This window comes from Lacerta agilis, chromosome 15, assembly GCF_009819535.1.
Source record: "Lacerta agilis isolate rLacAgi1 chromosome 15, rLacAgi1.pri, whole genome shotgun sequence".
NCBI classification, from domain to species: domain Eukaryota; kingdom Metazoa; phylum Chordata; class Lepidosauria; order Squamata; family Lacertidae; genus Lacerta; species Lacerta agilis.
Genome location: NC_046326.1, coordinates 7,629,440 through 7,643,592, shown reverse-complemented (window position 1 = coordinate 7,643,592; position 14,153 = coordinate 7,629,440). Strand labels below are relative to the sequence as shown.

Genomic DNA, 14,153 nt, shown 5'->3' with positions numbered 1-14,153 from the left:
TATATATATATATATATATATATATATATATATATATATATATATATATATATATCACACTATAAATTCCCCACACCAATGCCTTTGATGCTGTGTCATATCAGGAGCCTTGCCTGCATTAACTGGAGTAATGGCCTCTCGGAAAGATATTAACAAGAAATTTTCCTCTTGGAGCTGGTGGCATTAAGATGAGATTCCCTGGCTATTACACTGTCAATTTGTTTAATGATTATTAGAGAAGTAGGTGATTTCTATTAAAGAGAACTGACAGACTGCCCATTAGATATAGATGCATGTTTATTGAACTGGAAACTGGGAAGGAACAGAGCCGACTGGGTTATTTGCTTCCAAACTTCAGGCTAACCTCTTTGTTTTCTAACCTAGAAAGTTCAGGTGACTTTTCTTTCTTTCTTTTGTGACTTGAAAGGAAAGTGCTTAGCCACGTGACTTTTATGAATATATGGAAGGATGCTAAGGGTAGGTGTTTATTTTAATCTGAGTGCCAAAGAGGATGGAGGATAATAAGATGGTTCTAACAGAAACTGGGAATGATGTTATTATTGTGTTGTTGTTGTTGTAGTAGTAGTAGTAAAGGTAAAGGTAAAGTAGTAGTAGTAGTAGTAGTAAAGGTACCCCTGACCATTAGGTCCAGTCGCGGATGACTCTGGGGTTGCAGCGCTCATCTTGCTTTATTGGCCGAGGGAGCCGGTGAACAGCTTCCGGGTCATGTGGCCAGCATGACTAAGTCGCTTCTGGCGAACAAGAGCAACGGAATACTGAAACCAGAGCAGTGCATGGAAACGGCGTCTACCTTCCCACCAGAGTGGTACTTATTTATCTACTTGCACTTTGACATGCTTTCGAACTGCTAGGTTGGCAGGAGCAGGGACCGAGCAATGGGAACTCACCCCGTTGTTGGGATGCAAACTACCGACCTTCTGATCAGCAAGCCCTAGGCTCTGTGGTTTAGACCACAGCGCCACCTGTGTTCCTTCCCCACACCATAGACTCATATTTATCCAAATGAGATATAAAGGAGGACTGGGATCCTTTATCTTCATTAATAATAGTTAAAGTTCCTGCACTCCTTGAGATCTTTTCAGAGTATTTCCTTCTGACAATAGATGGCTCCTCAGTATATGCTCATTATGCTCTACAGAAGCTGTATGTAATGGGAGACACATTTTTTGATGACTTAATCTAGGAGCCGTAAGTGATTTAGCCAGTACCCCTAAACATTTTGTGAATCTTTGTACTTTTGTCCATTTACTGTATTTATTTCCCCCCAATTTGAACAATAAAATGGTGATTTTCTTTTTTATATATATAATAATTTTTATTGGTTTTTATGCATATTTTCCAGCATAACATCTCATAAACATCAAATCAAATCTTTAGCTTTCACAGCCTAAGACTTCCTTCAACCCCATCTAATGGTTTTCTAAAATCATTTCTAATTCTGCATTTTATTACTATAATTATTGCTATAAATCCAAATCCTAAATAAACTCATACTTAATCCCTTTTGTAGTAATTTTTATAATTCTCCTCACAAAACTTCTTGCAAACCTACAAGCAATGTCAATTGATTACAATTGTCTTTCAGATAAACGATGCACTTCTTCCAGTCCTTCAGGAAAATCTGGTCCTGCTGGTTCCAAATTTTCCCCATTAGTCTCGTCAACTCGGCATAGTCCATCAATTTTGTTGGCCACTTTTCTTTTGTCGGTATTTCTTCCTGTTTGCATCGTTGGGCTAAAAGTATTCTTGCTGCAGTTATTTTTTATAATTCTTGTGGATTTCTGTACCCACAATGCCAAGTAGAAGAGCTTCAGGATTTTTTTGCAAATGTATATTTCAACATTTTTAAAATTTAATTACAAATCATTTTCCTGAAGTCTTTTACTTTTTTTACATCCCCACCACATGTGATAAAATGTGCCCTCTTGAGTCAAAATGAGAGTACCCCTAAACCTTTCTTTTAAGCATTGGATTTAACTGAAGAGGCAGAACTCGCTACTGACAATGAGTCTTGCACTGGTCCTTGCTCTGCCCATGACAATGTCCCTATGGTGAATGGAGAGGCATGAGCTTCTCCAGATGATTGAAGGGGCCCGATGTCACGTCACGAGGAGCCAGGGGGCAGAACCAAATGCCCTCTGAACATTGAGGGGTCTTGGCCCCCTGGGAAAAAATTGGGGAGCCCAAAACTGCATTGGCCCCCATGAGTTGGTGCCTATGGGTGAATTGGAGATCTGGGAATGGATGGAAAAGGAGCTCTCCAGTCTCACCTCACGCTTCCATCTTCTGGTGCAACCCTTGCCACTGTTGCTGCTGACAGCCTGTGGCATTGTGAAGCATGGCAACTGAAATAATAGAGCTACCTTTCCATCCCCTGCTGTTAAACCCAATTCACTTTTGACTAGTGATAAATAAGTTTCTCTGGGTTTGTGCTGTGAAGCCTTTTACTTACCATACAGGTATAGGAGAAACTCGGGCCTTGGGATCTCTCGTTTTCTTACAACGTGGAAAGGAAGATTCGCTGCTTCGCTGTAAGCTGCAGAAATGTAGGTTAAATACAGCCAAGGAAGGATGAAGAGCAGGCACACCACACCAGGATACTCAAATAGCATTTATGCCTCCACAAAGATTACCTCAAATCTCTATTTAGCATAGTAAGACCAGCCTTTGAAAGACTGAATCAGAAGTAATTCAGTGGCAGAGGAAATAACATAGAGCATTGGGCTACCCGGGGGGGGGGGGCAACATGGTATCCTCTAGCTCCTGTTGGACTACCACTCCCATCTGCCCAAACCACCATGGCCCATGGCCAGGGATGGTGGGAATGGTTGTCCAACGACAACTGGAAGGCACCACATTGGCTATATTACAGTATTTAACAGCTGACACTAATTTCCCTATGAATCCAGGTAATGGCTAAAAGAAATGCTGTGCCTAAAAACTGAAGAACATCTTTGTGGAACTGTGTGTGTGTGTGTTTGAGTGAGAGAACTTTTACTTATCTATTATCTTCCCTGTAGCCCTACCTAGGCATTCTAACCATAGAAGAGGCACAGGGCCTTCTATCCTGACCATAGAGCAGAAAGAATTTGAAGGGAGGGTTGCCAGCACATTTGACTTTAGACTCCTGCCCACAATTGGGCAGGGGCATAGCATGGGGAGGGCAAGTGGGGCCATAGCCCCAAGCACATTATTTTGAGGGGACACAAGCCAGATGTCCCAAAGCAGAAATCCCCACCTTCCACTGGGGGTCTATGGGCCACAAAGCCTGGTCTGGCCATTGTGTCTCTGCCCCCCACATTGACTGGTCGCCCAGCACGTGTTGGGGAGATGTGTCTGTCAAGGGCTGTGGGTGGGCAGGCAGCACAGTACGGCCCTATGGATCCTCTGTGCCCCACACCTGCCTGGCGGCGGCAAGGGTTGAGTTGGCCTGGTGGGTTTTGTTCACCCTCCACACCCGATTTCTGGTCTTTGTCATGGGACAGGAGTCAGCTACACCTGCTGCTGATCAGCCATCTTGCTCCTGATGAGAACCAGCTGGCTCCAGCTTTCTTAAGCAGGGTTTCCAGCCTCAGTCAGGTGCTGGAAACAACATTTGTTGTTCCTGACCAGATCTTGCTGCTTCTTGCTTCTTGTGATCTAGGACCAGGGGCGGAGCTACCTGCCCCGGCACCCAGAGCGGTGTGGGGGTAGGGCTAGCCGGCCCATGGGGGCAGGGCTAGCCACATGCACGGCGAGCGTCCCTAGTTGCTTGCCGCCCGTGCGGCGAGCGTGGGGGAGTGCTGCTTGCCATCCGCATGGCGAGCATCGGGTGGGGGGGGCGCCGCTAGCCACCCATGGCAGCATTGTCCCTCGCGGCCTGTCACCCACACAGCGAGCATCCGGGGGCATCACCCCACAGCACGCAAGGGTGGGTGGGTGTGACATGGCAATGTCACCCGCCTTCACGGCTGACACCCAGTGCGCACCGCACACACACCCCCACACCCGCCTTCCACTGCCAGTGTTTAGGAGCCTTGTCTTTTGTTGATCCCTGGATTGTCTGACTACGTGAACTGAGATACTCCTGACCTTAGGACTGGATTGGACCTTGTATATGGCCTCTGTCTCCAGGCAAGTACCCTCTGAGACTCAGGTGGCTGGCTTCTCCCTCCACTGAGCTGTGCTGTGGCTGGCAGCACAGGACTATGGCTGTCTTGCCTTCTGTATGTATGTATGTATGTATGCATTTGGACACCCCGGATGCCAATAAAGGATGCAACATCACTGCAATTGGGGACAACAAGGTGTAGGAGGGGAGCAGGGGTGAGAATGAGTGTGCACACCTGCTTCCACAAACAGAACTTTAGAATGTGTCAATAGGGGCGCATTGTAACATGGGGAATATTGTGTTGGTTTTCCTGATTGTGATAGTAACCTTTGGTCCCCTTTTCTTACAATCCTTTCACACTGGAGTACCTGTGGCTTTTTGACCAATATACCAGCATGTCAGGGTAAACTTCATGCGCACCAGGAGATGCAGTGCGCCACAGTGGGATTGGACAACGTCACTACTTCCCCACCCTTTTCGCACATGCATGCTTCTCTTCCCCCATGAAAATGGCAGAAAAGAACCGTGTGCCAACGTACTGCCCCAAATTCCGCCACTTTACTTCTCCAATTTTGTGGGTTAATGTGGTTGGAAAACGGATTATTTCTAGAACCAATTAACATGGAAATGAGCACTAAACTTCCACCACATTCTGCTAGATTTTCAGAAGTGGCTCTTATGTGTGAAAGCTCAGATATAATATGGAAAGGAACACTTAGGGACACATTGGGGAAACTAAATAAACTGCTGTGTGTATGCAACCTAGGGCTACATCCATACAATTCAAACACATCACCACATGTTTGTAACACTATTTCCGCAGTGTTATCAACATTAATTATAATCATTATCATTACGAAGTTGAAGAACCTCTTGTCTCCATCACTGCAGCCTCCTTGGCTTCACCCCCATTTAGCCACCAGGTACACACAAACACACATTCTGCCACAGGCCTGGGAATAATGTCTGGGGAAAGGTGAGGCCTGAGGAAAGTCCCAAAGACTAGATGGAGAGGTCTGGAGGACCAAATTTGTCCTTGCCTGAGGTTCTGCACTCTTATTTTGAATAAGGTTACATTCAGATATGGGCAGGGGCTCCAACTTGGGCCCCAGATTATGGATGCCCAGTGGTGTGCAACATAACATGACATTATTATGTCATGCCGCACCATGACATCATGCTGTCAGGTTGTGCGTGCCACAGAGGCACCTGGGAAGCCTGGAAGTTGTGTCCGGGACACCCACAAAAATTGTGGGTTCCCAAGCCCCCGGGCCCCCATATGATTGGTGCTAGTGGCTGTGGGGTTTATTGGTTTTGTTTTCCATTTTATAATGCTAGAACCATTTTCTAATGTTCCCTTTACACTGCAGTAACTGTTGCATTATGGAACTGTGACTTTTTCATTGATATACCACCAAGTCACACTAAACCTTAAGCAGCAGGGGTGGGGGTGGGGGTAAGAGGGGAAACTGTATGCCAGGATACTGCCCCAAATTTCAACACATGAAATTGCAACACAAAACTCAAGGTGAAATGGGTTGCAAATAGATCCCTCACCCCTGCAAACAATGGAAATGAGTGCTAAACCTCCAGTAGATTCCACTAGGTTTCCAGAAGTGGCATTTTCATTGTGTGAAAGTTCACATAAAACACGGAAATTATCAGGCAAGGGAATGCCAGGAAAATGGAACAAAACGCTGCCTGAATGCAGCCTAGGAATAATGAAAACTCCAAAAAGCCCTTTACAGCCTTAGTCCTGTATTTCTCACAACCTACCTTGAATCACATTTGTGAGATAGAGTCTCAGTCTAATAGGAACAAAACAAAGGCTACATACACACTGTACAGGTGAAACTCGAAAAATTAGAATATCGTGAAAAGGTTCGTTTCCTTCAGTAATTCAACTTAAAAGGTGAAACTGATAGATGAGATAGACTCCTGACATGCAAAGTGAGATATGTCAAGCTTTTGTTTGTTATAATTGTGATGATTATGGCATACAGCTGATGAGAACCCCAAATTCACAATCTCAACTTTGGGGTTTTCATCAGCTGCACACCATAATCATCACAATTATAACAAGGAAATGCTTGACATATCTCACTTTGCATGTCAGGAGTCTATCTCATATATTAAACTCCAGTAGCTAATGAAAACAATTGCTTACACGATTGTGGGAATACACTCCGTGGGTGCCCTTGCACCTGCAATTATTTGTACCTGTTTGAATGTAAATTATGTGCACTATTTAACGTATACTTCTGAGTAAAAGCGAAAGTGAAAGCAGGATTCAGTAGGCGTCTTGCCACTGAGATCCCTCCGCTTAGACTTTTTGGCTCCAAAGGTTTAAACTTGTTAATGGTCAGTTAATCTGCTTCCCGCCCTTTTCAAGGGCAGCAACAGTGTTCTGATTGGTAAAAAGTATTGATCATGACGTTGTCTGTTCGTTGTCAATAAAAGGCTGCGGCTCCCCGTGTTGGTCAGTTCAGTCAGTCGGGATAGGAAGATAGTTGGATGGAGTAAGGAACAGGTAGGTTAGAATGAGGGTTGGCTGGGTTGGAAGAACGCGCAGGAGGTAGAAAGGATAGAATGCGGAAGAATTGGTGGTAAAGGTTTAGCTAGCTTAAGAAAGGATAGATCGCGGAAGAAATGGCGGTAAAGGGTCAGTTAGTTTAGATAGTCTAAAGGATAGATTGCGGAAGATTTGGCGGTAAAGGGTCAGCTAGCTTAGATAGTCTTAGAATGGACAAGGTACAGAGAGAAGTAAAAGCCCACGCGGGTCAGCCAAAGCCATCAAAAGAAACTATGGTTGTCTGTCTTCATTTCATCTTAGTTTAATTTTTTGCAGTTTATTAGTGCTTTTGTTTGGCCGCAGTTTTGGCCACCTTTTATCTGGGTACTTTGCTTTAGGGAACAACTTAGGAGGTCGCAAGTGCTTGCAGGTACATCTACGAGGCACTCATTCATCCGAACTACTCACGCACCCTTCAGATTCAGCCTGGCGGACAACTTTATTCACGTCGCGGTGTGAGTTAAGCTCCGGAATTACCGGCCGTCCCGTCCGCAGGCTTGGCCGGTGCCCGTGCAAGGACGCACGTGAGACGCTGGCCACAGATCCCCCAGCAACTGGTATCCCTTGTGCAGTTGACCTTGTCCTGCACGCGGGAGGCTCCAGCGAAGAATCCCCGCACACGATATTCTAATTTTTCGAGTTTCACCTGTAGATTTAAACTGCAGTTGAACCACCCGCCCCCCCTTCTCAGAATCCTGGATGCAATATTTTATTAAGGGTGCAGTGAATTGTAGCCCTGGGAGGGTTAAACTACAGTTACCAAGATTCCTTGGGGCAGAGGAGGGGGGGTGCTTTTAATGTGTGGTGTGTATGCTGCCAAATACAGTTCATCTGTGAGCTAACATTAAAAAAACACACACACACACAAAAAGCAGTCTTTGTTACTTAATGGACAATTTCCATTTGCATGTACTGAAATCAGTGATTATACAAGCAGAAATTCATTTCTGGAAAGACTGCCAACTGCTGATTGTCTTTTATATATTGAAGTAAATGCAAAGTCAACTGCGACACATCTCTCCCCGCACCACCAACTCTGCAGTAAATACAACCTTGCAGCTTGAAATCAAGAGTAGGATGTGGCACTGTCTCTAATAAATCACACACATTTCCCTCTACACCCTTCCTGTTTGTGTTTTTGCTGTACAAATTTGTGATTTGCGACTGACTTGTTTGCACTAAGGAGTGAATGCTGGTGGCACTTCATTTTAAAGGCAGGAGGATGCTGCCATCCAATGGTGAGCCCTATACATCAGCCTGCCTTCACCCAAAACAAGCTGCTAGATGTTGGCTGTGACTATGAACCAAGAATGACGCCCGTTTTTGTGCTTACATTGGCATTAAAATGCAAGTTATCAGGAAAGCTACGGATACTGGTGGTTGAATAAGCAGACCCCTGCAACATTAAGAGATAGGAGGAAGTGTGGCCTGATTGTGGGGGAGATACAGCTGCAAGATTAGGAGGTTCAAGCTAGCTGTGATGAGTGTTATCCGAAAACAAAGACTATGCTTTCTTTCTTCAGAATTAATGTCTTATTAGCTGCCCACCTGAAAGATGACTTGAGAGACAGGACACCTGGTTCAAGGTTATATTTATTAATTTAAACATCAGGATCTACAGCCAATAATCCAAACTTTAAAAGTGCAGGCAGGCAGAATCTATCTGTAAACAAGGTGGGGGAATATCCCTCCTTTCATCCTGGGCACTATCTCCCTGCCTCACCTATTTCTGTAAGAAATGCCATCATCTGCTTGAAGTTGCCCGAGCTTTAGGATTGCTTTCTGTGGCCATGCTCTGTGTCTCGTCATTTGGGTACGGTTGGCCACTTATATGCTGTCAAAAAGGAGGATACAGATTTGTGCAATATTTGTCCTACACCTTGTCTAAGGTAATGAGGAGTTTAACACTCCATGACTCTTCGCCCCCTCCCAATTGTTGTAGTTGCTTAACATCTGGTCTACTGCCTTCTAGGATTCGGTGGCGAGGTTCTGCTGGGATAATGACCAACTGGTGCCATCAGGATATGTCTTTTAGGCACCATGCAAAAACATTCCTCTTTACCCAGGCCTTTGGCCATTAAATAATCCATGGCCTGTTACATTTGTGTGATGGAGGCCACTGTTGTTATTATTACTATGCCACTGAATTATTATGCTCTGTATTGTGTTTTTTTTAATGCTCCATAAAACATGTTCTTAATTTTGTACATCTCCTTGGGATCTTTTAATAAAGGGTGGTATATAAATCAAACAACAATCAGTTTAATGTCCATGTTATCAAAAACCGACCTTTCAGTCCCCTAGGATGACAATATCTATCTATCTATCTGTCTGTCTATCTATCTATCTATCTATCTATCTATCTATCAAAAAATAAAAATTGTCCAGTATCACCTTAGAGACCAACTAAGTTTGTTCTTGGTATAAGCTTTCATGTGCATGCACACAAAAACTTATATCAAGAAGAAACTTTAAAAGGTAAAGGAACCCTGACAGTTAAGTCCAGTCGCGAATGACTCTGGCGTTGCGGCGCTCATCTCGCTTTACATACCGAGGGAGCCAGCATTTGTCTGCTCCGCAGACAGCTTTTCCAGGTCATGTGGCTAGCATGACTAAGCCGCTTCTGGAGCAACGGAACACCGAAACCAGAGCAGCGCACGGAAACACCCTTTACCTTCCTGCCGGAGCGGTACCTATTTATCTACTTGCACTGGCATGCTTTCAAACTGCTAGGTTGGCGGGAGCTGGGACCGAACAATGGGAGCTCACCCTGTCACAGGGATTCGAACCGCCAGCCTTCTGAAAGGCAAGCCCAAGGCTCTGTGGTTTAGACCACAGCGCCACCCGTGTTCCTTCCCCACACTATAGGCTCTTATTTATCCAAATGAGATATAAAGGAGGACTGGGATCCTTTATCTTCATTAATAATAGTTAAAGTTCCTGCACTCCTTGAAATCTTTGCAGAGTATGTCCTTCTGACAATAGATGGCTCCTCAATATATGCTCATTATGCTCTACAGGAGCTGTATGTAATGGGAGACACATTTTTTGATGACTTAATCTAGGAGCTGTAAGTGATTTAGCCAGTACCCCTAAACAGGAGCTGGGATCGAGCAACAGGAGCTCACCCCATCATGGGGATTTGAACCGCTGACCTCCTGATCGGCATGCTTGAGAGGCTCAGTGGTTTAGACCACAGCGCCACCCGCATCCCAAGAACAAACTTAGTTGGTCTCTAAGGTGCTACTGGATATATATATATATATATATATATATATATATATATATATATATATATATATTCGACTGCCTCAGACCAACACGGCTACCTAACTGAATCTAGACCCCTAGGATGACAGTTTGTACTGCAGTGCCCCATGGAGAATCTGGAGGTTACACAGGTATGCATACATTGCATATGAGCAGATCCACCATTCACTGACTCATCTTTATAGGGATGAGGGTGTCCAACTTTCTAATGAAGGATGTAATTTATTTATCAAGGATCCACATAGGGACCTGTCTGACCTTGTGCTCTGCAGGTAGGTAGAGGGTATCCCAGCTTAAGCTCTTGTGGCACATAGTATGAGGAGGGAAGGTGTTTAGCTTAGCACCCCTGATGAGCGCCCAAGGGCACCAACTCAGTGAAGGGATGCTCATCCAATCTACCCCGACTCCTCACCAGGAACAGAAGAAACAGACCTTGAGCACTAGAATAAGCTTCCTTCGAAATGCTGGGATACAACTTTTGGATGCCCACCTCAGCTTGATTTTAAGTGAGCAGACATAGAGGTGTACTAATCCATTAACTATCTAAATCTGGGACCCTGAGCCAGGGTGGGGTTGCCCAGATGAAGGGCTGAGGGGTTCCCAAAGCACCTTCATCGTGTTAGGCTTCCTACATTTTCCTGGATTCACTTTCTGTCAGGGCCTTGATAGTTAATAAAGTTGTGACGTTTAATCCCAGTCACGTCTTTGCTTCTAGGGGTGGGGACAACCCTTGTATTTGCATGCATACAATCTAATTCTAGAAACTTGCTTTTCAGCAGATGTTGGCTTGAGCAGGGGGGTATTCCACAATGGAGAGTTGATGATAATTGTGCTGGGTCAGCTGGAAAGGACACACATGTGGGAACATAAAGAAGAAGAGTCACATTGCCAAAGTTACAAAATGGCTACTGTCGGCACATTGCTTTATTCACATGGTAGCACTGACTTGAACTGGCCCCCTTTGGCTTTCACAGTGGGGAGGAGATGCATTCAGTAACAGCTCCATTTAAAGGCCACAAAATATTTCATTCTTTCCCCATCAGCCCTCATGCTAGGGAACTGTTTTGCTACTTGGTTTTCCTGGGCATGTGTCCCCTTTTCAGACAAAAATCACCATTTCCCCACTCAACTGTTCTGATTGCATGAAGAGAAACCTGATTGCGTTATTATTCATCCATTGGTTTCATAAAAGATTTTTTAAAAACCTCTGTAGGAACCCTAGAGATTTTGATGAAATTATATTGCAATGGGGAGTGAACGGTTGAGATAACTAGCTACATCTGATCCCAGCAGCTGCAGAAGTGAGGCTTGAAGAGGGGAAGGAGGAAAGAGGGATGTTCCGTTATATCAAGCAATATGTAGAATATAGAGCATCATCCTTTTCCCCCTCCATTTTCTGTCCAAGGCCTAGCCTGAGACTCAAACTTGTTGTGACCACACAGGGGGCTTGTTGTGGCATGGTGGGGGCTACCAGGGTGGTGGCCCCACGCACATTTGGGGGGGCACATTTTTTGGAGGAATGCCTGTTGCTTCCTCACACTGGCCCTGCACCCTAGCCATGTGCCACTTTGCGAAAGCAGCTGTGTTTTGTTTTGCTGCTGATGAGTTTGCCTAGTGCAGTGCAGGGGTCTCAGGGCAACTGCAAGTGGGGGTGGAGGGCAGCAGAGGGGCTGCCTGGGCCAAAGGAGGGCCATGGCAGGGTGGTGGGTGGGGAGGGAGCTAGCAGCGAGGAAGAGGCGCAGAGGAAGGAGGAGGAGGAAGAGCAGCCGTTGCTCTGCAGGCTGCTGTAGCTTCCCTGCTCTTGTGAAGGAGCCAGTTGTGGGAGCAGGAGGGAGGCAGGTGGTGGTCAGGGGGAGCGGCAGGGAGGAAGCATTGAGAAGGAGCTTCTGCAATCTGTGCAACCCACTCACCACCTGTTCCCTTAACCTTTCCCGAGCCTCTCTCTTACACTCTTATAGACACTGAATGCATTGAATGAGTGCATCAAAGTCCTACCTGTGTAGGCATACCCAAATAGAGACTCAATGCAGGGTTGAGGGATCCCATAAGTCGCACCTCCCTGCTCGCTTCTTCCCCTCTCCTGTGAGGGGTTCCAGCTGCCTCATTGTGCAGGTGGCAGCATCATTCATTGGATGCGAGGAGCCTCTGGGTTGGGGTGGGACAAGGGAGGAAGGAGCAGCACAACTTTCAACACCAATAGGGTTGCCCGGTATGCACCTCCCCCCCAGTTTCCCAGTCCACTAGGGGGGCACAACACTTCCCCACGCTGGGCACAGGCAACCCATACTATGCCCCTGGTGACATCGGAGATCTGCCAACTCTTTTTACTTACTTCCAACAGATCTGAGAGTTGCCGTAGGATTGTGAAAGGAATGCTGGGGTCAATTCTTCTCATATTCCATTTGCCAATTGATGTTGTTTACCAAAGTTACTAGGGACATGGGTGACGCTGTGGTCTAAACCACTGAGCCTTTTGGGCTTGCCAATCAGAAGGTTGGCGGTTTGAATCCCCGTGACGGGGTGAGCTCCCGTTGCTCGGTCCCAGCTCCTGCCAACCTAGTAGTTTGAAAGCACGAAGTGCAAGTAGATCAATGGGTACTGCTCCAGCAGGAAGGTAAACGCAGTTTCTGTGTACTGCTCTGGTTCGCCAGAAGCAGCTTAGTCATGCTGGCCACATGACCCGGAAGCTGTACGCTGGCTCCCTCAGCCAATAAAGCAAGATGAGCGCCGCAACCCCAGAGTCGTCTGTGACTGGACCTAACGGTCAGGGGTCCCTTTACCTTTACCTTTACCAAAGTTACTATGGGACCCTCTTGAGGAAAACATGTCACTCCCCTGAGTCCCACATGGAGATAAGTTGGATTCACTGTAATGGAGGAGGAAGCCTTGACAGACTTCCTCCTGAAGGAGGAGAAGAGGAGATGTTTGTGGATCAATCAGAAAGTGATGGGTTTGGCCCATAAAGTCTCGTTCCAGCCAAGTGAGACCACCACACCTTGACTGCTGTGGTGTCTCATCCATCCACCCTTGGACTGTGTGGGTTTACCCAGTCACCCTTTCGGGGCTAAGTAGGAAGTAACAGCTGAGGCAACTTTCTTTGTGTAATCCACATTGTTCCTTGTTCAGCTGGTTTTCCATAAACATAGCTGATGTCTGCAGCTCGCTCTATGAATGACATCATATGTTGGCAGTGACATCACAAAGATTCTAGAAAGGAAGGGTATTTCTTAGAACATCCCAAGTGAACAGTAGGAAAAAAGCAGAAGAGACAGCACAGGAAAGAGATATGTATTATTATGAAGAGGGTAGCAGCTGGGATGAGGAAATTGGGAGCCACTGCACTGAATATGTTCAGCTGGCCTTTATGTGCTCCTGTCTGTCCATTTTTGTGGGAGGCATCCTCCTCATCTTGATGTTCAGAGTAATAGAATACACATTGAGGTCCTTGTTTAAATTTACTGGATTGAAGGTAAACACACAATTGGATGCTGAGAAAGGAGGGTTTGCATGCCTGGACAATGACGGAACTAGTTACCAGCTGGTTACTAAGAACCATCCTTTGGGGAGGCATCTTGGTTCTTCGGGGTGGGGGTGCTTTTTCGCCCCCAACCCACACATCAGGGATAAAATATTGGTGCCATTGTACTCAAATATACATTTCAATTTATCTTGTGTGGTGTTCTGACAAGGTACAACAACATACATGTGCAACAGTAAACAGCTCATGAGCATGACCTTGGAAAAGATAACCTGAAAGGCTAAGAAAAATGTAAACAAATTGAAGAAACTGAAAGCTGGGACTGGCTGTGAATGATCTAGTTCTGCTGCTCATGATTGCTATCCTGTTATTTGTTGTATCTTTTTTTTTTAAGAATTGGGGAGTGTTAGTGGAATTGGCATAATTTTCTCTATATGTTTTTATTGTTAACACACCGACACACTGAGGGGTTTCCAACATTTCCAGAAACCACACTTCCCTCACCCCCTTTTACACTTGTGTCTGTTATTTAATATTCAGGCTTGGCACTCAAATAGGAGATCTGCCTTGCTCACCAGCAGGTTCAAAATGAGCAGGTGTGTGCTTAGTTTAAAAGCCATTTTCCCCCCTCCTCCCAGTTTCCCCAAAATGTTCTGCCCCTATTTAAACACTGGGCAGTTTTCTACTGCTTTTACAGAGATTGGGGTGCAGATTTCACTTGT

General features: G+C 45.6%; 1 protein-coding gene across 1 annotated transcript in view; it reads left to right on the top strand.

Moving 5' to 3' along the window:
- The first annotated feature begins 13,201 nt into the window (after nucleotides 1-13,201).
- KCNU1 (potassium calcium-activated channel subfamily U member 1) overlaps nucleotides 13,202-14,153 on the top strand; it is an 86,040-nt gene continuing 85,088 nt past the window's right edge. Inside the window, 1 exon segment of the mRNA XM_033172504.1 lies at nucleotides 13,202-13,422. Within this exon segment, the coding sequence (XP_033028395.1) occupies nucleotides 13,240-13,422 (183 nt within the window). The 5' untranslated portion in view covers nucleotides 13,202-13,239.